At 41.5% G+C, this 26,896-nt stretch overlaps 2 protein-coding genes across 4 annotated transcripts in view; one reads left to right on the top strand and one right to left on the bottom strand.

The window, feature by feature from the left end:
* The first annotated feature begins 4,754 nt into the window (after positions 1-4,754).
* On the top strand, positions 4,755-24,718 carry igsf8 (immunoglobulin superfamily, member 8). The gene is given in 8 exon segments (XM_054736045.2): positions 4,755-4,870; positions 4,974-5,142; positions 9,966-10,346; positions 12,464-12,916; positions 18,514-18,689; positions 18,766-19,018; positions 19,810-20,250; positions 22,660-24,718. Coding segments are annotated over 7 exon segments (1,887 nt in total). The 5' UTR covers positions 4,755-4,870; positions 4,974-5,087; the 3' UTR covers positions 22,788-24,718.
* The window catches only part of soat2 (sterol O-acyltransferase 2), a 19,788-nt gene continuing 16,617 nt past the window's right edge, over positions 23,726-26,896 (bottom strand). Inside the window, exons 16-17 of one of the 3 annotated variants that reach the window (XR_008560401.2) lie at positions 26,648-26,768; positions 23,726-24,114 (exon numbers count right to left, since the gene is read on the bottom strand). Coding sequence is in view for 2 of the 3 variants with exons in the window: in XM_015959134.3 (XP_015814620.3) it covers positions 26,709-26,768 (60 nt within the window). In the remaining variant the exon portion in view is untranslated. Of the gene's footprint in view, positions 24,115-24,251; positions 26,769-26,896 lie in introns of those variants that run through there. The other 2 variants (XM_015959134.3, XM_015959135.3) reach the window with 2 other exon arrangements.

Here is a 26,896-nt window from a genome sequence, read left to right as displayed (position 1 = left end):
TTTAAGTTGCCAATGTTTGTTTTAAAATAATAAAGTTTGAGTAGATACATTAAGTTAAACAAAAATAAGCTGTGGTAAATCCTGAGATATTAGCAATTTATCATTTGTTTTTGAGGCACCAGTAAAAAATGATTGTATTTTTTTAAGCTCCTCATTCCAATTCCTCTCCAACCAACATGTGTCCTTTTGCTTAAAACAATCTAAAGATTCAGGTTAGTATGTCAGATTTGGTAGTTTTACTTGGTTCTGCTGCACTCTAGAGGTCAGAAATTCACTGCACGAATAGACTGATAGAATTATGGATGAAAAGTCTTCTAAAATCTAGAAATACCAACAAATAAACCAAAACATGAATGAATTTATTGTGTGTTGTACAAATAATTAGTTCTTCACAAGCTGACAGCAAAAGCAAAATTAAACATTAAAGTTTTCTACCTTTTTCTTAAACTTAAACTGTCATAATTTGTTGATCCAAGAAAAAATGGTTTATCGCTGATGCTTAAATAAACATTCATTTAAAGATCATTGAAAAAAAACCTTATAAAAAAGCTTTCCTTAGGTAATGACGTAGTTAAAAGTAGCCAACCAGCTACAAAATGTCCCGTACTACAATGTAATATAACTCTTGAGTTGTAGAGTTTTAGAAAAACAAGAAATAATAAATAATTCATGTTGTGGGTTTGACATAATGGAGTAGAAAACCGCTTTTTTAAACAGAAATCTAAAATAATAGCAATCATGTTTGATGAGATATAATCTAAAACTGTACAAAGTGGAGAAAACAGCCTCATCAGACATCTGGCTCGCCTTTTTTTGTGTTTTTCCTGCAGCACAGAAAGCAGATCAGAGTAGATTTGGGGGTTTAGGTTCTCTGGATGTGGATCACACTACATCATGTTGAGTTGCATGTTCTAGCTGTCCAACTTGGTTAACGTTGTAATATATTAGAAACCATTAAACTGAGGAAGTTTACTCTGCATGAGTGCCATCCCACCATGCTCTTGCTGAAGTCTGCACATCCTGCTTGTTAATCCAGAATACCCTAATGACTTCTTCTGTGTAGCTGCTTAGCCATGCTGTGAGGTCATCCACGTTTTCACATGCAGCCTGACAAGGGGTGAAAAGTAAGGAGGAAATATAAACTAGATGGGTTGGAAGAGCCTGCAAAGAGTAATGAATCGTGGATCGTCCTTTAACCCTCCCACTGTCCTAATGCGTGTGACCCCGTGAGGAAAGTTGACCACTGAGCAGGGTTGATGGTTTATCCCTTGGGTCCATGTGACAGGGTAAGGAGTGAGCACCACCTCACCCCTGCCACATGGACCTCAAGGGATAAACCATCAATCCTGCTCAACGATCAACTTTCCTCACGGGGTCACCCATAAAGACAGTGGGAGGGTTAAATTCAATTCAATTCAAAGATACTTTATTAATCCCAGAGGGAAATTAGAGTTTCAGTACACACAATTCTGAGATCAGACATACATAGGCAAGACACATGAAAAGAATTGGTGACTGTGGTCATTCTCAACCCGAGTCGCGCAGCCTTAATAGAGAACAGAGGGGTTACATGAGAATTTGGTCAGGTGGAGGAAAAAAAGGCACTTCAGAGTTACCCTCCACAGCGAGGGCAGCTTTGCTATGCAAAAAAACACCTCAGACAGAAATGCAACACACTTCAGGCATTACACAACACAAGTGTCCACTTGGTGGGGTGGTAGGGTTTCGGGACTCTCCTCACGTCAGTGCATGCAGCCACAATAAGCAGCGCTCTTCACCTCAGTCTGGAAAGGGGTGGGAGGTTGTTGTGTTTACAGAGCACAGTGACTCCTGGAACGACTCCGTAGCATTCACAGCTCGCAGTCCCGCCCAGGCCGGGATAGGGAGACAGAGTTGCCATGGCGACGGCAGCATTCCACATTTATTCGGGGGGGGGGGGGGGTATATTCTTTTCAGCCTCACAGGCTCAAGGGCACCAGATTCAGATAAGAAATTGTTTTGGGGCCAGACAGAGATAATTTCTTCTCTGTCAGAGTTCCGCTGGCCCTCAACCTCTCAAAATCCAATAATGGCGTAAATTAATCTATCCCAATCCGTGCTGATTGATCCACTCGCTCCTTGATCGCATCCATCTTTTGTGCCAGAGCCTGAATCTCGGCCAAAGTTCCAAGCTTACGACTCATCTGGACAATTATATGAGTATGTGAATTCACAGTACGGTGCAATCCATCTCTGAGCTCCGGGAGAGAGCCAATATTCCTCGACAAGTCAGGTAACCTCCAAGGCCAAAGAGCAGGAAACCTGACACCAACACCACAAATGTCCAGACGTCTTCAGAATCCTCTACAAACAGCTGGAATAGGCAAATCAGGGGTCACTGTTTCCAGGAGTCCATAATATGCCCAACTGGATCTGTCCCAGAGGGGCACCTGGGAGCCCCTTCTCCCATTCTTATCGTTGAGAAAATTTTGTCAATCGCGTTGAGAGACCAGCTGACCAGGTCCATTTTTAATAATTTCCAGTTTCCAGAAAAAATGTAGAAGCTCCGTACACCCAAAGACAGACAAAGAGCCTTGGGATAAGAAGGGAGGAGGAAAAAAGTGTCTGTACTCTCCAAGAGCCGGAAGAAGAAACATAAGGAAACTGAACTTTAAGTGTCTAATAAACACATTTGTTTTGATAAACCTTGAAAGTTGTCTTTGCAAGTTTGTCTTTTTTACATCTCTGCTAATTCTAGGGGAAATGCCAAGTAAAGTAACGGTAATAATAAATATGAATGCTGTTTTGGGGTCTTGGATTAAATGCAAAAAAGAAACACATGAGATAAGTTTGGTTCAGACCACAGAGGCAATATCTGGGCTTTATCAACAGGCAGCTTTAAAAATAAATGCTGCACAGCCACCACACATGGATTATTTATGTTTTAAGTGCAATGATTCAAAACCTCACAAGGTGGGAGTGTGTACATGTGTGCATGTGTTTTATTTATAAATGATCACTAATAATAATATTTCTGTCATTATTCCATTTATTTATACACAGCCCCTGCTGTCTTATTTTTGTTGGGAGTATGGTACCAGGCTCTCTGATACGGGCTGATAGGTACCTGTATGTCCGGTGTCAGAGCTTGGTCTGCATTGCTGGCTGTAAGTCGAGCTCATTCCCATTGAGAGTTGGACTCTGCCAAGGCTGCCCTTTGACACTGATTCTGTTCATAAATTTTATGGACAGAATTGGCAGAGCCAAGGTGTTAAGGGGATCCGTTTTGGTGGCCTGAGGATCAAGTCTTTGCATTTTGCAGATGATGTGGTTGGCTTCGTCAGAATGTGATCTCCAGCTCCCACTGGAGCAGTTCACAGCAGAGTGTGAAGCAGCTGGGATGAGAATCAACTCCTCTAAATCTAAGACCATGGTCTTGAAACGGAAAAGGGTAGAATGCCTTCTCCAGGTCAGGGATGAGGTCCGGCCTCAAGCGGAGGAGTCTAAGCATCTTCGGGTCTTGTTCATGAGTGAAGGAAAGATGGAGCTCAAGATCAACAGGTGGATTGGTGCCACGTCTGCAGTGATGCGAGCATTGTGCCGATCTGTTGTGGTGAAGAGAGATCTGAGCCAGAGGGCGAAGCTCTCGATTTACCAGTCGATTTACGTTCCTACCCTCACCTATGGTCATTAGGGTTAGGGTTTGGGTAGTGACCAAAAACAGGGATTGTGGATATAAGCAGCCAAAATGAGTTTTCTCCACAGGGTGTCTGGGCTCTCCGTTAGACATAGTGCAAGAAGCCTGGCGAGGATCTCGGAGTAGACCCGCTGCTCTTCCATATTGAGAGGAGCCAGTTGAGGTGGCTCGGGCATCTGGTCAAGATGCCTCCTGGACTCCTCCCTGGTAAGGCTTTCCAGGCACATCCATGCGTGAGAAGACCTAAAGGAAGACCAAGGACATGCTGGAGAGACTATGTCTCTCAGGTGGCCAGGGAACGCCTCAGGATTCCCCCAAAGGAACTGGCCCAAGTGGCTGGGGGGAGGGCCTCCCTACTTAGGCTGCTGCTCCCGTGACCAGACCCGGCCGTACATAAATGGATAGATGGATGGATTAATTACAAATAATGATTTCACATTAACACCTTTATCTCACACGTAAGAAATTTTATTTATTTTCTTCAATTTTGACAAAGTGGAAATTTGTCAAACATAATCCGTCTAGTTATCTGTCAAAGTGTTAAAATCCTATTTATGCATTTCCACCCCTTCCCTTTGAAAACCACAATGTGTCAGCACGTTACCTGTTTAAAAAGCACACATGAATGATAATGTGATAAATAATTAGAAAATTATTTCTAAATAAAACAATAAAATGTCTACATTTGGCAGCAATGATAAAGGAAAAATCACTTCAACAGAAACATGTTAGGCTTATGTTTACAAAGATAATGAGAAAATATTAAATCACCCAAATACAACAATAAATGTTTAATTCACAAGGTCAAGAATATTTTCTTTCTTTGGTCAAAAGAGAAATGTGAAACATCTGAAGATGCTTTTATCACGTTTGAATCATTCAGTTTATCTAGTTGTGCTTGTCGCACCCGTGTGGCTATATTTGGTAACGCGCGTGTTTTCAAATCCGGTTCCTAAACTCGATTGTGATTGGTTCAAAATGTCATCGTCTATCTTGTGACTAGTGACGCCGGCTGGACTCTATTTTCTGAGCCTGATTTTACATGCAGGCCCCTCCCCTTTTTTTGCTACCAACCCTCCCCCTGTCGTCCTCCTCATCCACTAACCGCCCGAGATGTCTGCAGCTCTCCCACGGTTGGAATGGACGACAGCGTGTTTCTGCTCTAAAAACCCATCTGTTTATGGAGATGCGATGGTGCGTGAAAACGGTGCATGAAACCCGCAGTTTTGCGCGTTTCCTATTCGTTCATTTGCACTCAGCGCTGCCTCCCTCTCTCTCTTTCTCCACATCATTGCAGCTGATCTATTATTCTGCTCGTCCCCAGAAATAATCAGGCGGTGTGAGCTATGATCAGAGCCGAGGAGCAGGGCGAGAGAAATCTGGATCAGAACTATCCATCTGGGGGAGGAAGATGAGGATCATAATGAAGGCTCTGATGAAAACAGCGTTAGTGTTTGTTCACTGGGGTGAGTTCACGTTCATCTATCCCATCATGGACATGATGGTTTACTCAGTAACACCATTTGTTTACATCTTCTTACCACAGCTTTATTATACCGCTGCATTCTGCTGTCTTTTATGAATTATTAACTCACCTGAGGGAAACGGTATCACTCCCCAGAGCCATAAATCATTTTTATTACTTACCGTAACAAGCCCAGAACTGGGAGGATATTCCACAGCCTAGAAGTGTTTATTATTATTCAGGAAAACTCAGCAAATGAATGTTACTTCCACATAAGATGTGGTTTATTGAATCACTCTGCTGTAAAGTTCAGTATTTTACTATTTAATAAGTTTATTTTTACCATTTTAAAATAGAAGTTTCTGTTTTTACTTCTTGTTTTGTTTTTTGAAATGCATTTGTTCTATAATCAGCATGTCTCTTGTTTGTCATGTGGTCCTTCCTGAAGCTGTTTTAACCTGGATCAGAGTTTATAAACACTTAAAGCTTCAGAACCTACACAAATAATGACAGCAAAGACTTGCAACCCTAATATTACTGGTTGAGCTTTCCAAGTGTTGCTAAAAGGTCAAATAAATAGGAATTAAAGGAACAATCGGCTTTAACTTAAATAAAAATTATACAACTGATATTGTATTTTTTTATTGCCGATACTGATGCCGATATGAAGGAGACATGGTCGGCCAATGGCCCATACATATGGTCTTCCCCTAAATACATCACTAACGTTTTAACTTTTAAAATTTTTTAGTGACGTTTGGATCTTAGAAATGACCCACAGCGGAGACCTGACCCCAACTTTACCAACCATTGCTCTAGATCAGGGGTGTCAAACATGCCGCCCGCGGGCCGGATCCGGCCCGCAAGCGGGTTAAGTCCGGCCCGCGAGATGGTTGTGTAAACTTTATTTTCATACTTTACAATGTAGAGTGAAAATAAACTTAGCTTTGTGAGCAAGTTTTCTCTGTAATGAGTATAAATAAAACAAAGCTGCGCTCAAGGCTCACACAAGAACTTGAATCACATCCTGAAGTTGGCTGCCACTCAGGATGTGACTTCTGATGTTGATGTGCTGGTGAAAGCTAAAAGATGTAAAGTAAAATGAGTCAAATATACTTTAAGTGCTGCATGTAACTGATCTAGCCATGTGATCTGTAAGCTCTTTGAATCACTAAGGAATATTTTTTATTTATTGAATTTTTAGTTTTTTCAAATTTTCAAGTACACTTCAGGTGTTGTACTGTTTTGGATACACTGTCCTCAGGCTCCAGCTTTGTTTTATATTGATTGTATTAAAACAAAGAAAACAATTTGAAGTTGTTTTTAATTTACCGGTCCAGCCCACTTGGGACTAGATTTCCCTCAATGTGGCCCCTGAGCTAAAATGAGTTTGACACCCCTGCGCTAGATTGAACAGAATTTGGCTAATTTAATACCAACCTGAGCGGGTGATTGGATCCTCATATGGGCCATTCCCATCTGTACCTGGTCGGCCCTGCCCGGATAGCTCCAGTCGGCTCCAGCCTGGCCCAGTTGATTCCACACATCCTTGCTTAGGTATGCAAGGAATGCAGTCAGAGACATTTTCAGCTTCTAGGTAATCAGCATGATAATGAATTGAGCATGCCTTAAGCCCATGTGGGCTGATTCGACCCACCAATCAGAGGCTTGCTGTAATGGAAGGTGTGAATTTGCTGTCAGCAGTGGGTGTGTTGGCCCTGGTCAGCCTGAAGCAGACCCCCTCAGAAAGAGGGCTGAAAAACAGTCTTGTTGCACCCTGAAAAAAGGCAGGCCACCAAGATATGTAAGCAAGCTATGCTATCCGGGCCGGGCCGACCAGGTACAGATGGGAATGGCCCATTAGTCTGAAACTCAAAAATCGTATTTCTTTATCCAGTCTGTGAATGCATCATTGCTAATGGGCTGCATGGTGGTGCAGTGGTTAGCACTGTTGCCTCGCAGCACGAAGGTCGCAGGTTGGAAACTCGGCTGCAGCCTTTCTGCGTGGAGTTGCGTGTTCTCCCCATGCATGCGTGGGTTTCCTCCGGGTACTCCGGTTTCCCCCACAGATCACAACATGCCCTATAGGTTATAAATTGTAAGTCGCTTTCGATAAAAGCGTCTGCTAAATAAATAAACATAAACATAATGGTCCATTCACACTAACAGGTCTTTCATGTAGAGACCTTTACTTCCGGAATAACAATTTTCAAATTAATCAGAGATTAAAACTGGATTCTCTGAGATAAATAAAAACTGAAACAAAATGGGTATCGGCAGCTCAGAGCTGCAGAATAATCGGTGCACATCTTTCATCCAAAAGGAGGGTATCAGTGCAGGAAAGGACCAGTCATAATCAGCAGCTACCTCTCTGTGTTTTTAATTCAAGAAATACCCCCCCCCCCCCCCCCCCCCCCCCCCCCACACACACCCCATGCTGCGCCGTGTCTAATCCATACAGTATTGAGCATTGTGACTGCAGCGGCGGGCTTCTGCCCTATCAGTTCAGACTGAACCCAGCATTAATTAGGACTTGATCCGCTTAAGCCTGCCTCTAGTCTCCCATGTCATTATCTATGAGGGCGTTGTCATGGGGCTGCGTCTCTGCTTGTGTGAAAGCTCCAGTTGTTTCAGCGTATCGCGCCTCGTGCACAACACCCGCATGCACTTCTCTCTGGGTGTCTGAACAGTCTCGCCTCGTTTTTCTAGTTGTTCCGGTAGGAATCGGCTTTAGAGAGTTAAAGGTTTGGTCACCTATAGGACAGAATGTTATGGGTTAGCAGCTGAGTAACAAGCAGGTCATCAGCAGGTTTTACCTTGCTTTGCAAGTGTCAGTGGCTCCATCTCCATATTCAACAGATCAAATGATCTGAAACCAGAATTATTTTAGGCAGGATTTAGAGGAAGTGAAGCTAAAAAAAAGGATGCCCAGCAGTGGACAGTGAGTCTGGTGGCTCATTACAGCCCTCAGGCGCTCACTCACTATGTCTGCTTGTATCCAGAGAGGCGAAAACCTGCCATTTTGCTCGAATTCACTAAACATTAAGGCTGCACGAAAAGGGTTCATTTCATTTTCTCCCTTTCAGCATAAGTAAACTCATCTCACTCAGCGGTGTTAAACTTTTCAGCAGAAAAAACCCACCACTCGCAGCTCATTGAGTTGTGTCTCAGTCACTTGCTGCTCCGCAGATGTTGTGGTGAACTTTTCACGAGGAAGCCATACACGTCCAGGCAAATGATCATTATTGTGCAACATTTAGTAGCTTGTCTGCTTGTTGTTCAGAACACCTTTATGTATTTTATAGTTAGTTGCTCAGATTTGTGACCTGTTGTAGATCTAACTTGTGAATTTTACATGCTCATGTCAAAAAAATAAACTAGTGATATTTGATATTGGCTTTTTAAAATGATAACCAATATCCCGATGTAGTCTAATCCCCAATCCACAATGGGTGTGTCTGCGGTGCATCACAGCAGCAGCTCGTTTTTTTTTTTTACAGGAAGCAGCATCCTGATCATTCACAAGCTTGCAGTCTCTGTCACTTTTGACTCATTTAGTTGTTATTGTTGCATGTCAGCACCCACGCAGACAGAGAAGTATAAATCAGGCTTTATTTGTTTTCTATAGCCATAAGAAAACCATTAATCATTGAGGTAAACCGGGAAAAGAGAGGTCTTCAATTTGCTATGGAAATTGATATAAAGATATATCAATTAAAGATTGGCCTCTGGAGCAATGGAAGAAGGTTACATGGCCTGATGAGTCCAGATGGACCCTGTTCCGGAGTGATGGTGCATCAGGGTAAGAAGAGAGGCAGAGGAAGTGATGCACACATCATGCCTAGGGCCTACTGTACAAGCCTGTGGGGGCAGTGCTATGATCTGGGGTTACTGCAGTTGGTCAGATCTAGGTTCAGCAACAGGATGTGCTCCAAGAATGAGGTCAGCTGACTACATGATTATCCTGAATGACCAGGTTTTTCCATTTTCCCTGATGGCATGGTCATCTTCCAAGATGACAATGCCAGGAATTGGGCTCTAATAGTGAAAGAGTGGTTCAGGGAGCATGAGACATAATTTTCACACATAGATTGGCCACCACAGAGTCCAGACCTTAACCCCGGAGAAGGCTTTGTGCAGAGGTCAGACTCTACCATCATCAATAGAAGATGTTGGTGAAAAACGAATGCAACACTGGATGGAAATAAATCTTGTGACATTGCAGAAGCTTATAGAAACAATGCCAAAGCAAATACGGACCATAATCAAAGCTAAAGGCGTGTGACTTTTTTTTTTTTTTAATTTTTTGGGTGGCAACTGTTTTTTTTGGCCAGGCAGTGTATATATATTAATAAACAGCGTAATATGAGAATAATCTTTGTAAAACTTTGCATTTTAGCTTTGTTGGTCAGCTAGGAGAGCATGTTCATGAACGAGGGGAGCTGCTGTCGGTTGTAATTACAGAAGTGTCAAGAATAGCTTTAAAATGTGATTCCTGTTTAAGCCTCTAGAGGGTGTCGTCAGATAAAGAAATTCCTGATTTAAACTTTAATTACTATTTTGTCCGATAATTTCGTACATTGCAAAAAAGAATCAAACTACAGCTATTACAGGACTATGTTTTTTTGTTGTTGTGTATAATATTTACCAGGAAGTGCCCTCTTCAACTAAAGTGCAGTTCCTTTAAACGTCCCTCCTGACCCTGAACAAGAACAGTTTATGAGTTCCCTGCTGACTACTTACTAGCTAAAGCTTATTGATTAGTGAGTCCATGCACCATGTAATCCTTCTGATTTCATTTGCCCCTATGCATTTATCACACAGCGCTCCAGTATGCTGTTTGCCGTGATGTGACTCTTCCCACTGGACCTCTCTTCCGTGTGGCCGGGTTCCCCCTATCACTCCCTTGTCAGGTGTTTGCATACGAAGGTTCACGGACGCAGGACTTCGAATGGTTCCTGTACAGAGACAACGCCGGCGGAATGCAGATGGGCGTAGTGTCCACCAGGGACCCAGGGCTTTCGTACGCACCGTTTAGTTCCAGAGTGAGGAACGGGGAGGTGAGGGTGGAGAGGGACTCAGGGGACAAGGTGCGACTGGTGATCCAGAGGCTTCGGGCTGAGGACCAGGGGAAATATGAATGTTACACCCCAAGCACAGACAGCAAATATCTGGGGAATTACAGCGCTTCAGTCACTGTCAAAGGTGAGAAATGTTAACGTAAACTGCTATGAGTGTAAAAATGCTGCCTAATATGTTTTGTTTATTAATGTCTGATTATAGCCCCAATAGAAGCTGCCACTATTTAACATAAAGTCATAAAAATAGGTTTAATGTCATTCACTAAACCTGCAGACCATAGCAAATTTTTGAGATGTTACTAAACATTAAAAATTACTAAAATATCTTAATGACATACTTGTGCTGATGTGACCAACCTGTGTTGTTCCGGAAGTGCAGTTGAGGGCCCTAAAATACCACTTTGAGGACTGAAACTGGCCCACGAACCGAACGTTGATCACACTTGCTTTCAAATACCAGAAAATGTAATTTAAGTGGAAGAGTAAGTTTTCAGCAGGATCAGCATCCCTCCTTAAGGTTTTGGTTTTAAACAACAGGGGTCTTATTCATCAAGCTTGCTTACGCACAAAACGGGTCGGAAAAATGCGTAAGCAACTTTCCACGCAAGCTTTGGGATTCATGAAAGAAAACTTAGCGGAAAAATGTGCGCAACTTTCAGTTGACTAAGGACCTGGCTTACGCACATGTTGGACATGGAGAGCACCTGCACTGCTGCTGAGGACGATAAAATTATGAAATCCTGCAGCATTATCACTTGTACTGCTTCGTTTTCGCACAGAACAAGACCCCCCCCCCCCCCCCCCCCCCCACACACACACACACACGCGTGTACACACACACACACAGCCTGAAGCGCAGAATACGGAATGCAGAATATCAGCAGGGGGACAGATTGAGACAGAATGTCATGCGTCTGTGACAGTGTGTGTCCCGTCACTGTGACCTGATTGATCATGCGCCCTGCCTACTTGGACAAGGGAGATCTCTGTTTGGCTGACTGGTTAGCGCGTGTGATTTTTATCCGGGAGTCTGGAGATCGAATCCTGATTGGACCATTTATTTTTATATCCGCCACTGATCTCTCTGAAGAATTCACAACATTGACGGCTTCAGCAACGCTGTGCCACTCCGTGGATTTTCTCTTATTTGTTTTGCAAAAGCACTTCTATTCATTTCTCCACACCTACAAATACCTTAATTTCTGCTTGTGAAATAGGCTTCCTTGTTCTGCCTTGATCTACGGTTGCCATGTCATTGGCGGAGCGCTGCAACAGCCGGCTTATGTATATGCATGAGATCCACAAGGCACTTTGCATTGACTATTTATGGCAGTAAGTGGGCTTGGTGAGGCTGAGATGTGACTAAAATACAGCTGAGAAACATTCTCGTTAGTCTCTGATTAATGAAGCGGAGATTGCGTGCAGCTGTGCCTACTCCATGTTTGATAGATCACAAACCTACTTGGCGTAAGTAAATTTTTTTTGCTGAGCTTAAGTACGGTTTTAGTTAGGATTCTACGCAATGTTTGATAAATGAGACCCCTGCTCTTTTTTCCCCCTCATTTACAACTCGGCTCATAAGATTCTGAATATGTGGTTATTTTGGTAGAAAACCTCCTTTAAAGCAAACTGAAACAGCAGAGTGCTTTAACTTCCACAGAATTTCAAATGATGCCCAGCTTCTGTTGCAAAGAGATAATAAGGTTTCATTATAGTGTAAAAAGTAATGGAAACACATCATGGTGCTGTCTTATCAGCAACTCTACATGACGTCAACCAGACGAATGTTTTAGTGAGTAATCAGACCGTGTTTGACTTGGTACAAGTATCTCATTCCTGGTGCATGAGGAAGTTCATAGGATAAATGTCTGTTTTATATACAATTACTACAAAAATATATATATATACACACACACACACACACACACACACACACATATATATATATATATATATATATATATATATATATATATATATATATATATAATCACTCTACCACTGACCCACGACCTCTGGGTGTTAGTTTTGATGTTGAGCATCATGACAAACCTTTTAATATTCTTTCCTTTTGACCAAACCAGTGCTCAGATCCTGGTGAAAATGCCTGAAGTCACTAAAAGCGCTCTGTAAACACTGAAACAACTATAACAGTAAGAGAGGCAGGGGTTAAGTTAGTCATCTTTCCCCTCCTGTCTGGCTTTTGTAATTGTGTGTCTCTGTTTCCCTGTGAGCTTCCAGTAATTCCAGACACACTCCAGATCAGCTAGAAGCGCTCGCTGACGGGCCAACCCGTACCAGAGGGGGCTGAATTAACCCTGACCTGCTTGGCCAGCATCCAGTCAGAGCAGCTCACCCACCTGTCCATCACATTTGGGAAGCGAGACGGCGAAGATGCTTCGGGGGATGGAACCAAAGGTGAGGTTAGAGAGATCATCTCTATCGACAAGCTTCTGGGGGTCATTCCCGGGCAGCTCTACAAGACTCGCTATGATGATGGAGAGATCACGCTGGAGAAGAGAAACGGAGAGGGTGGGCAGGGGGTGTACGTGATGAAGATGATGGCGGTGCAGCCTGAAGACTCAGGCTCGTACTTCTGCGAGGCTTCGCAGTGGATTCGGGACCCAGATCGGTCGTGGCAGAAGATCGCTCAGAGGACGCTGGATATCGGCAACCTGACTGTTCAGCAGCTAGGTGAGCGTGAGAAACTATTCCTGTATTTGCTCTGAAATCTGGGTTTGATGATAACGTAAATCCACGAGGAAGCACGAATAAAAAATAAATAAATAAATAAAACAGTACTCATGGAAGCCCCAATCTGTGGAAGTGCATTACCGTCAATGTAAGGAAAAAATATAGACGTAGTATCTCGTAAAAAGAATGTTTCTCATTATAAAGTGATACAAATCTTGTTTTTACGAGAAAGTTTCTCGAATTAACATTTTTAATATCTTGTAATAAAGAAATAGCTCATAACGGTAAAACGCTGACATCTCGTGGATGTGTGAGTTTTGTCCAGAAGAAACAATATGGAGTCAGAGGGAGCCCCTTTATGCCTCTTTAAAGGCACATTTGGTCATTTTTGCTGGCTTTTTAGCACGCCCTAGAGTCCGTTATTAATTCACTGTCATAAAACCGAAACTGAAACTCCTCCTCGCTGTATGTTTGTTTTTTTAAAACTTTAATCTAACTGCTGAAATGATAATGATAAATGACCCGCACTTGTATAAGTGCCTCTCAGAGTAAGAACTCCAAAGCGCTTTACACTACAGTTTAGGGCTGGACAGTAAATCGAAAATGTATCGTTATCGAAATTTCTGACTCTTATCGTGATAATTTTTCCCATGTCAATAAATCTGATAATAAAAAAAATGAAAAGATGTGTGTAGGTTGGTAGCGTTCATGTCCCTTTAAGAAGCTGTACCAAATGTGACTCAACGCGATACACGTGACAGCCCCATCTAGTGGACAACTTTTGTTTCTGTGCATGCCTGTAGTTATCGTCCATTTATCGTTATCGCGGTGAAATCCTCAATTTATTGTGATAATAATTTTAGGCCATATCGCCCAGCCCTACTACAGTGTGTCATTCATCCATTCACACACACTGATGGTGATGAGCTACGATGTAGCCACAGCTGCCCTGGGGTGCACTGACAGAGACGAGGCTGCCAAGCACAGGCGCCACCGGTCCCTCCGACCACCACCAGCAGGCAAGGCGGGTTAAGTATCTTGCCCAAGGACACAACAGCAGAATTCTCTGTCCAGAGCCGGGATCGAACCTGCAACCTTCTGATTACTGGGCAACCCGCTCAACCTGTTGCTGCTCCAAATGTCTCCTCAGCCTTTATTAGTTTGTACAGGAGTGGTTCTTCACCAAATAGTTTTTATATGTTGTTATTTCAAAAAGGTCTCTTAGATTTCTTCCACATTATAATAAAAAGCGTTCTTGTGAATATGAGAAACTGCTATTATATTTTTTCCTCACACTGGCAGTAATATACCTCTGTACCTCGGGGCTCATAGTAAACCGTGCCAAAACTTACATGATCAGTGGATTTCAAGAAAGTATTTAAAACAAGTAAACTTACATGACATCTAGCAAACAATACACGAAGACTATGTTTTTGAAACACTGAAAAACTTAAATCTGGATGTAATGAAAAAAAAAAGAGCAACTAATTTACTATTAATCCACCCAAGGGATGAGAGATGAAACAGACATTAGAAATAAAGTAAGCTTGTCTTTTTACAAAAACAGAAACCTGGGAATAATCAGCGAGGCTCAGAAGGAATAAATGTCAATAACAGAGGGCTGGTTTTAGCTTCAGCTCTTCTGTTGTTGCCAGAGGAGTTCAGTCTGGACTGGTGGTGCTGCAGAGTTCATTGGACTCCATCCAGAGTTTCAGCTTCTGGATGTTTGTGTTGTTAACACGTGAACTCCAGCTGGCTGCCTGACCTTTCAGGATGAGTTGCTGTTTAAATAATTGAAGTATTTAAAATCAACTCAACTGAATCACAACAACCTAAGTTTATGAAGTTAAATGAGTGGCTTGTGAGTAGTTTTAGACAAAAATAATATGAAAAATCTTACAAAAGACAGACTTTTTTGTTATTTTACTGTCTTCTGTTTCCCCTGATCTATTATTTTCCTCCGGGCGTTTGTTCTAAACGTGTCTCTCTGTGATACTAAAGAAAGGCACCCACTGACAAGAGAAAGACGCCATCCTCTTGTTTCTTATCCAGCTGGATTTAATAAGTCGATAGCCAACCGGCTGCATGGCTGGATAACAGTCTGTGGCTTTGCAGCAAACCTGAATGATTATTTAATCTTTTTATTTTCTCACCTTGACTTCTTGTAGCCTACAAAGAAGATTGCTTTTTTCATGTCAGATTGACAGATTCGTTACAGCCATGCTGCTGTGTAATAATCCTACTTTAAACCAACCGTTAACCTGCAGATATGAGAAGCTAAATCATTGCACATTTATTATATATTTTTCTTTTAAAATATTTCAGCCGTTAGTGGGAAAACACACATTTTTTTGTCTATGCATTCTGCATTTTGGGTGATATTCTTCCTGTTTTTGTATAAAAATCAGGTCGATATTTAAGCATGCCTTGTTTTGGTTTCTTATAGACACTCAGTGAAGGTGCACTTTGACCCCCGTTGTCTGACTCAAACAATAGTCTAGTTTGTTTTGACAAATAACCGGTCTTTTACTACGAGGCATCTGTCCACACACAATGGATTAGTGTTGGTGTGTTATTAGTTTACCAGGCTATTATCAGGTTACATGTATGTTTGTGCACACGCAAGCTTAGAGGGAGAAGATGGATTTATGTGTGCTGGATGATTTAGTTTAAGTTCATGAACCATGTTTATTTGTCTGTTCTTGAGTAATTGTGATTATGTGGATGGGATAACTGTATTTACAGCAGATTGATCTGTGTTCTGGGTGTATACCATCCTAGTTCTACTGGCTTAAGATTAGATATTATCTACACAATAATAGTTATGTAGGAAATCTGATATTCCTAGAAATTAACTAAGATAAAAAGATTAAATAGTTAAGAAGAATTCATAATTCTGCATTGAAATTGTTTCTTTTCATCACAATCTTCCACTGATTTGCTCAGTTAATGATATTTTATATATCGATGTTTGATATTATTATTCCTTCTGAGATGATTACTGGGGATGTAGGAAAATATTGATATATTTCTTATGATACTGTATTGTATCATAAGTTCTAGGATGCCCCCTGGACCCTGTGGAGGTGGTGAGTGACAGGAGAATGACAGTTAAACTGTCATCCCTGTTGGATAATATCTCCCATCCCATGCAGGTGACTTTGACAGCTATGAGCAGCTCCTTTAGTGGGAGACTGCGGCACCCAAGGTGTGTGACAGAGAGATTCCGGAGGTCTTTCCTCCCCACTGCTGTCAGACTTTACAACAAATCTGTTGGATGAAGTTTTATTCTATTTCTAAGCTGTATATAGTATGGTTTTTATTATTATTATTATTTTTAACCCATTCTTAAGGTATAAATTGTCTATTGTATTGAGTTTATTTTATCTCATTACGATTGAACTTATTGTATTTTAGTGTTTTCTCCCTCTGCTGCATAACTTTTACCTTACTTTTACGTGGCTGTAAACGAAACAAATTTCCCACTTGTAGGACTAATAAAGGTTATCTTGTCTTATCTTATCTTATTGATATTTAAAATCAGTGTATCCACCTTTTTCCTGGGCCAACTCATGTAGAAACGATGATGCGAGCAACATCCGGTGAGGTACCGAAAGTAGAGCATATTGATGTTCATGGTGCGGTTTTGTTTCTCGTTGCAGTTTATTTGAACATTTCAACAATTTTCTAAAAACTATTTCCTTCCAGTAAATGTACTTGTGCAGCTCAGGAACATGTTGCGCTGTGAAAGTAAAATTTGTGGCTACAAGAGAGATGTTTGGAACGTGCGCCTCAGACTAAGAGAGAATGTGGCTGTGCAGTGCATGAGGACCCGGTCTTTCCCTCTCTCACTGCATTCTCAAACTGAATTAAAATTAATAAAAATTTAAAAATATATATACACAGACTGTAGACCCTAAAAATAGTGCTACTGTGTTAGCTTTGGCGAGACATATCATCCTCCCACTCTTCTATTGTAGTAGGCTGAGGGATCGTAACGGTGAGCTTTGACAGCTGGCGTTTCCACATATTTTACATTTCTAAAAAGGCCATAAAATGTGGATTAGTGCAAACGAATGACATCATCAATCCATGTAAACAAATGCTGGACTGGAAGTTGGTCACATATTTCATGCAAGGGCTCCTGGGGATGGGAATAAGGTGTTTACATAGATTTTATTGAGAATGCAAACATTTACTGTATTTCTTTTGTGTGGTGCAATTCAAACTCCACCTGCTAGATGACCGAACAACAAGATCTTGCGATAACACTGGATGTGTCTTGGAAGCATTTGACCAGTTTTCTTATAAAATTAAGTCTTAACGTAACACTGATTAGTTTCCTGCTCATCTGCCCTGTCATGAACAACCCAGCTGCAGCACGCTGTAGCTTGTTCTAACATGAGCCAACTAATACAAAAATAAACCACAACGTAAAAAGATCCACACGAAAATGTTATTACTTACAAGTCCAGTAGCAACAAAGCCAGGTCATTATCAGCCCATGATTTTGTAGCCTCCTTTAGCTCCCTCAAACTAGTGTAGGCCGCACCAATGTTCACTCTGGTTTTGGCTCTTTACTTTGCCTCCAAAGACATTGCTCTTACTTTTGCTTCCAGGCTCCGCCATGATGCCAACAGAAAAAGCAAACTCCCTCTTTTTCTTGTCCTTTTTATTGATGATTGGTGAACCAAAAAACCTAACTGTTAGCATAACAGCTAACAGTCGTAAGGCAGTTAAATAGCTCCCCCTATAGGTCACCTACACACTTCACAAAACTGTTGAGTGTAGTATCTGTCTGGTCATGGACGTAATTTGTTTTGGGGGGGGGGGGGGGTGACCCCCCCCCCCACTTTTTCCAAAGTCAAGTTTTGACCCCTGCACTTTTTACCATCCAAAAACAGTCTTACGCTATATTAAATTGACACTGGTTGAGCTCTAGGACCAGGCGGAAAACAACTGCTTGTGTTGAAGCCTGTTTCCCATTAGAGCATACTGTAAAGATACCCCCGTCCTCCCCACTTCTAAAGTGAAAATTACGTCCATGTGTCTAGTCAAATATGGAACTGATCAACAATCACTGAGATCAATGTTAAAGCTCTAGCTTAAAGTTTGAAAAAACTTTAAAAATTGCAAATATCCTCTTCCCTGTATTGTGATGTATTGCCATACCACTAATGACCAAGCAACAACTGCATGGCCAACCCCCTTCCCTCCCGAATATAAACAAATGGCAACTAGATGGAAATTAACATTGTTTGTTAATATCTGCCCGGTATTACTTTTTGAACCGATATAGATATGTTAAAAATGATTAGCATCAGCCAATACCAATTTTGATGCTGACCATGTATCCCTACTGTTTATTATAGTCAGTTTTCACTGAAAATTATCATTTTGGTTGTTTCAGTCATTTTTCTTGCTCTATGCTGTATGTCACTGTGAATGATGCACAGGAGAAGCCGCTTTGCCTTTCCCATTACTGCTGCATTATCTAACTTCCTGTAATGATTTTTACCATCATAGTCTGAGTGCCGTTTAGTGGTTTTTACACCCAGAAGGCTCAGATCTTTCCATGTATCTATTTCTCTCTACAGCAAAGTCTCTGAGTGTGACATCTTCACCCCAAGGGAACGTGACCCTCCAGATCGGTTCTCCTCTCATCCTGACCTGTGAGGTGTTGGGTCTGCCATCTGAAGTCAGCTCGGGTCTGCAGGTCCAGTGGATGAAAAGGGGATCTATAAGCAGCGATACACTTGGCAATGGAGTTGAGGTATCAAGAGCTGTATTCTGCTAAATTAAGAGATTTTATTTTGAGAATTGCAGCTCACACTGTGTGTGCTGTAAAGGTTGAGGTGGCCCGGATGAGACCAGATGGGATTGTTAGCTGGGGGGATGATCTCAGCAGAGCCAGTGGTGGCTCCATGGAGAAAGTGGCAGAGAGAAAATACTCTCTCAAGCTGTTCTCGGCCCGGCCCCTTGACTCAGGGGTGTATCGGTGTGTGGTGAGTGTGTACGCTAGCAGGAACTACCTTAATCCCTCAATGCCGGCAATGCTCACCCAGAGGTCAGAGGACGTCACCGTCAACCTGAAGACAAAAGGTGAGCCTGTGTTTTTCTACTTTCTCTTGGAAACTTCTGAACATCTGACCTCCTTCATATCTGGTCTTGTTATTTCTAATTTTTAACAACATGGAGTGTTCTGCTTGCCTGGCCTGCCAGACTAGTCCTCTGTTTAACTCTGCACAGAGAACCAGTCTGGTTACTCACAGGCAGCGAGGCACATGAGGGGCGGGACTAGCCAGCCCAAAAATAACCAATCAGAAAAAGGGTGGAAATGCCAGCTGTACCGTGCGACCCTGTCGTTTTTTAGCTGTAGTCAAAAATGGCATCTTGCGATGGCGCAAACATCTTTCTTTAGAAGAAAGGCTTTTAGCACTTCTACTTGTTGTGGTTTTAACGACATGTTCAAGCCAATTAGAACAGAGGAAAGAGCCACAGCGAACTCCGCCTCAGACGCCATGTCTATGAGAAACTTAGCATTGTGCTGATTGGCTCGGTTAGAATTCTCAGGGGGTGGGGTTATTTGAATAGAAGACTTCCCAGCCCCATGCTTCTGGCTGGTCAGGCTAGAGTTCAGCTGCTGCTGTGTTTTGATATGAGTTGGATATTTTGGATTGTTTGGTTACCGGTGTGTATTACCAGTAAGAATCCATGGTAGTTAAAAATCATGTTGAATTTCTGATACGGTATTGGAATCAGTTTTCTCCAACAGTTTGACCGGAAACATTTGAAGCTTGATTTTCTGAACATGTATCTAAATGAACTTCATCCATAGTCAGTCCATTGGTTTCATATTAAAACCTTCATAAACCATCCTCTTTTTACTGCAGATGTCTTTGTTTCGGCTGTAGCTGAGCTTCCCCGCGGCCCTCTGTTGAAACCTGGCAGCACCATCTCCTTAATCTGCAACACCACCATCAAGACCACAGGTCCCACTCAGGCTCAGGTCCAATGGTTTCGTTGGCCACTCCCTAAGCTGGTTACCAAAGCGCATGTAGACCCACTAGACCCTCCAGGTGAAAAGGATCCCACGCTCATTGCCGCTCTAATGTACAGCGGCATTGTGAACATCTACGTCAACAACAGCGAGATCAGCGTGGACCGGCTGTCAGCTGACAGCTACAGACTGAGGGTGCACATGGCATCGATAGAGGACCAGGGCCTGTACGTATGTCACAGTGAGGCCTGGGGGCAGGACCCACATGGAGGCTGGTACAACACCGGGTCCAAAGCACAGTCAAATGCAGTGACTGTTTACCTGTATTCCAGAGGTAAGAGCCTTTCTTTGCATGTGTTGGGTTATTTACTCTGAACCATGACCATAAACATGAGGGATTGTGTTTAAACAGAGCATTTATCAAACTTTTTGTTTTTTACAAACTGTATTTATTTGTTGTCCCACCAACCTATAACTGGGCGCTGTTTGATAAATCTAGTGCCTGTTAAGCAGTGCCGCTGTAGCTTTTAGGTTACCAGGCCAAGTGTTTTTCACATGATTCATCTTAGGTTTTCAAGACCAAACTAATGGATCAAAGACAAGGTCAAACTGAAAGTGTTTGGTTCAGCGTTGGCCCTCAGCCAGTTTAAATTCCAAGTACTGACCTTGAGCAACAACTACACATTCTGCCTCCATTGATTCCACTCTTGCCCCCCACCCCCACCCCACCCCCCAACACACACACACAGAGCAAATGGCAAACCTGTATACTTACACTATCTGTATAAATATAGTTTATAGTCTTTAGTCAGTCGGGGGCTTATTATTCATAAAATGTTTCTTTTTCTTCTACAATTGTTTAACTAAGTAGGTTATTACTTCTTTGGTGCTACAGTTTGAAAAGCGTGGATGCACAGTGGACCTGATCTCTTTGGTTTGGAGCAAAATGTGTTGATTTTTTTCTTAATATTTGGCCGAACACGATGCAGATCAGTAGCCTAGAAATCTAGACAAACCATAGAAGTAGAACTTTATTTGCTCTGCTGGTTGGTCTAGACTTGCTCCATTGTAGCCCCAGCAGGTTTATCATAGGCCAGGCCAATCATTGCACTATATGTTTGTAAAGAGATTTTGTTGGGCAGCCTTAGCACCATTATGACAGAGCTTTTTTTGTTTTGTTTTGTTTTCACGATGATGGTAGAGCTGCATCAAAGCAAAGCAATAAAGATGGTGCCGGTTCAAAAACAACACTAGTTTGAAATGACTTTGGACATCCTCAGGTACCAGACATCAGACCATGGAGAAAAGAATAAAAATACACCAGGTTTCAGTAAAAAAAGCCATCAGACGTCTGACTAAATAGTGTCACGTTCTGCCCCTGCCCTCCTGACTGTGTCTCTCTCCTGCCCTGATTAGTCCGTATTGTTCTCACCTGTCCCTCGTTAACCTGCCCATGTTTCCCTAATTAGCCTTCTGTATTTATACCACCTGTTTTGCTCCTGTCCTTTGTCAGATCATTGTTGCTTGTAGTCCTTGTGTTTTGTTCCTGTCGTTCCCAGTCCTCCATTAAAACCATTTTACTTTTACTGAAGCCTGCATTTTTTACCTCCTGGTCAGCTCTGCCACACATGGTCCGCCGTCATCCACATCCACATCGTGACAAATAGTATCAAACAAAAAGTTCTCCAAAAAAGTATCTTTCTGGCTAAAAGGTTTCAGGAAAAAGTGTCAGTGTTGCTGATGTGTTTTCTCCTGAAATACTTTTTCCTGAGATGTTTGCGTCTGATGGCATTTAGTGATGAGTCTTATGGTTTTTTAATGAAACCTGATTATTTTTCCCCTGACACCTTAGACCTGAGGATGTCCTAAAATGTACACCATAGGCATGAGAAGATAGGTACTTAAGTCCTTCATTTGGAAAAAGCATTGACTAATTTCCGTCACTATGAATGTGTCATGATGTTCATTGCTCTGATTGGTCCCAGCATTATCCAATAGCACGCAGAGACAGTTTTGAAAGACAACCGTAGATTCCTCCCCACGACTGGGCGCTGTCTATGAGTCGTGGCCAGACTGCATATTCACATAAATAGGATGACTTTCCTGACTAGCTGATCAGTAATTTTGTAAAAGATGAAATTACCACAACATTTGTTTAATCATAATTGTTAAGTTCCACTTGCAACAAAACAACCTAAAATCATGACAGTACCTCTGCCGTGCCAAGCAGTTGTGGGCTGGACTCCCTCACATTTACTTTTCAGTAGCCACAGCAAACTCTTGTGATTGGTGTGCTCATCTGTTAAATTGATGGTGAAGGATTTCTCTCAGACAGTCTGAGTTCTCGTTTTTATTAGTGAATTTTCCACAGGTCAGAAAAACAAATCCCTTTTAGATCACAGGCTTAATGTACGTTTGGGTCTCTGAAGCTAAATCCAAAGAGAAATGTATTAAAGATAGATTCCACAGGCCTCTTTTTGGATTTGACTCCAGAACATCTCTGACTTTATTGGATTTCCATTTACAAATCATCTAATTGTTCATGAAGTGCTGGGACTGGCATAGCCAGATGCCACCCTCATCAGCGGGCATCTTTAGAGAAACCCTTGTAGCTGGCAAACTAGAAGACCTAAAAAATCCAATCCAGATATTTTGATTAGATTTATTCTCTATGCCATGACGAATCCTGACTTTAGTGCTCATTGCCTTAATACAAATGTCTCCTCTCTTGTCTTCTGTTTAGCTACCGATCTCCTCCTCATCCCCCTGGTGGTCGGAGTCTCATCAGCTTTGTTTGTGGGCATCGTCATCATCGCAGCTGTGACCTGCTGCTTCATGAAGCGGCTGGCGAGACAGCGCACTCAGAAATAAAAAAAAGTGTCTAAACTGCCACCGGCCATCTGGAAACTGATGGGGGGTTTTTTCAACTGAAAAAGGAATTGCAGAAGACATAATGAAAGAGGAAAAAGTACCAGGAGAAAGGACTTGAGGACAAAATGAAGCGAGAAGCGACTTTGTGTTTAGGTTTAGACGTTTCACAGTAAACGCCAAAAAAGGTCTTTTTTAATTGTTTCAACAATGTTAGATGGTTTGCGATTCACCGATGGCACAGGTTTTGTCTCAGCTTGAGGTTTCAGGTGGAAAAGAAATATTTTTGTTACTTGTTTTTCATGTAATCCCTAACCACACGTCCCGTAATCCCTCCCTCCATTTTGTTAATGTGACTTTTCTATACAGCCGACTATTTTCTTAAATGTTACATGTTGATGCTTTATTTCCATACAAAGCTGGAGGTGTAGGCCACTAAAAAGGTACCACTGGTGCAGGTTCCCTTCTGCAGTCACACTTCTGTTTCACAGTTGCTCCTTCCTCGAATCGCGTGTTATTTAGGTGAAAACAGTGAAGTGCATGGTGTTTGTCACCCAGACTCAGACTCAAACACCCCCCCTCCTGCAGGCTGGTGCAGCTCTGCATGTTAACTCTGTCTGAGTTAATGAGGAAGAGGTTGGGATCCCTTTAGAACAAATGTTCATTTTATGCATTTCTCACCATTGTTGCTTCATTTTACTTACAGATGATGTTTTTTTAGAGGAAAAATTGCACTGAGCAGTAAAATCTTCAGACCTGATTTATTTTCTTTTGCATTGTAAGTGCTCTAGCACCATTTAGTTTGTCTAACTTGTGTTTAACATTCTGCTGCAGTCTCTGCTCCTTTTTTAACACTTGGACCAAAAAAGGCAAACTGGGATCCAGAGAAAGCCCTTTGGTGTCCTTTTACGTGGTTATCCATCTGAAAATTCATTCTTTGGTTGTTTTTTTTTTTTTTTTGTTCTTGTTTGTTGGATTAAAGCTTCCTCTGGTGCTGTCTAGTGACGACGATAAAAAGGCAGCTCTGTGACAAACATCTTGTTAATGCACTAAACATAAACATGCACTGACAAACAGGACTGTGTTGTTTCATGTTTGTGTTGTTTAATGGAAATGTGTCCCAGAAGTCAGGCTTTGTTTTCCTGCTGCACCCATATGCATGGACGTGTTAGTGAGGTCTCTTTATGGTCATCATCATCATCATCCTGTGGTTCAGGCTTCTTACTGATGCTGCCAGGACTTGTTATGACTAGAGCTCCCTCTGGAAGCCCACAGAACTCGGTTGGAGAGATCTGTGCACTTAAGCTGGATGAAATATATCCTCCTCTTCCTGTTGAAAGAAAATTTCAGGGTTCATCCACGGACTTTCTGTCTCTCTTTCTCTCATTTGGAGTCCTCCTAAATCTCCCCATCCTCTTTAGTTATGCTCTCAAACCCTGATTATCCCAGACTTTTGTTGTTTTCTAGCTTTTCTTGCTTTTTGAGCATCATTTCCCACACACACACACATGCACTCTGCAGCTGCAGAAGCAGCCGCTACAGGCTGGAATTTCAGATAACGGTGAGCGAGTATCTGCATGTTCATCTCTAATCCGTGTTTATGGCTGCACAGAATCCCGCAGCCCTTCCCCCACCTTGTATGTGGCTCACATACAATTCATTTCCATCTTAGAGAATTACATCAGTGAACGGTTTAGGCAAACTGCATGCAGAATATTAAAAATAATCATGTTTGTACCACAAGGGGATACCCTTTCACCAAAGTGTTTGGTTTTTTTGGATTGTTTACTTGATCTAAAGAACTGTTGTTCCTGAATGCATCATACTGCCACTGAAAAATCTTCATTAGAGCAGGTTGTTGCTCAGTTTTGTTACTTATGGTGCTTCAACAAACCTGCCGGCTGATAAAACCAATAAACCACTCTGGAGTTTTATTGTCACGTTGCATTTTTTTTCCTCCCTGGAGTGTGTTTTCAGAAAAGCTTTAGGGGCAACCATCTGAGTTATTGCAGAGCATTCTGTAGGGAAAATAATCCAGCTTTTTCCCATTTTCCCTTGTTAAGAAAAAATCCAAAACATTTCTTGTGGTTTCTGGAAGTTTCCATGTTGGAATCAGCGATGCAGAGGCTTGTGTTTCAGATCAAGATGCTTTAGTTTTTTGTGATGCAGACAAACCAGTATTTTAGCTGAAAATATTACTAAAGATGCTTTTCATTTATAATTTTTTTTTACTACAAATACTCATATTTAGAAAATATCTTACAGCAATAATTTCATTTTAGCCAGACATTCTGCATTCTGCTGTGATTTTAAAGATTGTTTCTGTACAAATCTAGATCCCTTTGGCTTCTTTACTGATAAATATGTTCTTGGACGTCAGAAAGTCTCTCTGAGTCAGAATTGCAACTTTTTACCAGCTCCAGCGTTCAACATGGCTACATAAATAGTTGCGGTAATCAGCACTTTACAGGGTTTGTGCATCAGTAATAACACACATTGAGTTTAAGTGTTTGAATGCAGTGTGATCTGTTGTTCTTGCCTGTCTTTCTGGTCTGATCACTAAGCAAATTTAGCTAATTGGTTTCTGAGCTTCTACTGGAATATGACCAACTTCAAAATGGCCAAAATATCTCATTACGGCCCACACATTTTGCAAATTTGAAAGCAAACTTCTGTCTCAATAACAAAGGTTTTGGCACATAAAATTAGAGCTAAGATACAGGCTTCCAGATCAGCTACAACACTGTTAGGATTTCTTGAGGTATAAAAAAAGTGAACAAATCATCTAAATGACTTCGTAGAAATGATCTGAGCTCATTTGCTTTGCCCTTGTGGATAAACAAATGTTTCAAAAGATTTGTTTGAATGCATAGTTTCTGTTTTAGTCTGCATTTACAACAAATGTGCAGACATTGAGTCTCACAATGGGAACTACATTAATATAAAAATTTTACACTAAATACCATAAACTGATCTAAAACTACCCTGGTTCTGTGTCTCTGTACTCTATCCATTCACAGAGCATTACATCACTAATGCAAATTCAGTACCAGTGTTAATCCTCCCGGACTTCCTGTATGATGTTGCAGACAGAGACTTTAGTCACGAGCTGATAAGACTGCAGGCTGGTTGGTTCACTCTGCCGGCCAATCCCTGATGATTACACATTAACCAAGTCTGAAATAAACATGTACTTTCTGCTGGCTGGGCTCTGTCTTTACACACACACACACACACACACACATAGTTAAATATATTGTTATAAATATATATATATATATATATATATATATATATATATATATATATATATATATATATATATATACATAACATGTGGGCATAATAAAATGATTTGTGCAGATTTTGAAAACACTTAATATAAAAACAGTAGAAATAAAACTGCAATGAGACATTTTGTCACAAGGACAATTGCTCTCGGGTGCTCACAACAATTACTTAACAAAATTTCAAGGATTACATTCAATATGAATGTAATTTATGCATTAAACAACTTTTAGCATGAAACAAATAGTTCTTTGGGTCTATGATAAATTATTCTGTAGATTATAAGTCAAAGAGGAGCTGGTCTGGCTCTATGCACGTCTATTACAAAAACTACCAGCACTTTAAAAGTAGTTTTAGCCTGTACAGGAGCAGTACACCAACTTTTCACCCTTAGTCTCTGACAATGTTCTGTTTCTTTCTGACCACTTAAACAATTTTCAAAACAAGGTTTTACTGTTTTCAAGTAACAAAAAATACATCTAAGTCTATTCGTGCAAATAAAAACAGAGTTATCCTGGAAAAATACAATAAAACAGAAAACTACTTGATGGTGCAAAAATACTTGCTGGCAGCACCTGTTTGCATGTATTATTGTCATCCTACTCAGTACTCCCGTATAATCAGTCCAACGTGACTTCATGTCTGGTAGCTGCAGGACCAAGATCGAGGCATCACCAACTCCCAGAATCCATCCTGCTAATGAAAAGGAGAAGAATTATTAAAGATGCAAAGCTCCTTCTCATCTTTCTATAATCAGAGTAATTCAGAAAGTCCCTGGCTTTTGAGGATTTCTGCAGGGAGACACTAAGCTGCAGAGGTTCATG

Source organism: Nothobranchius furzeri, chromosome 3 (genome assembly GCF_043380555.1).
Source record: "Nothobranchius furzeri strain GRZ-AD chromosome 3, NfurGRZ-RIMD1, whole genome shotgun sequence".
Taxonomy (NCBI): domain Eukaryota; kingdom Metazoa; phylum Chordata; class Actinopteri; order Cyprinodontiformes; family Nothobranchiidae; genus Nothobranchius; species Nothobranchius furzeri.
This window is presented reverse-complemented; position numbering and strand designations above follow the sequence as displayed.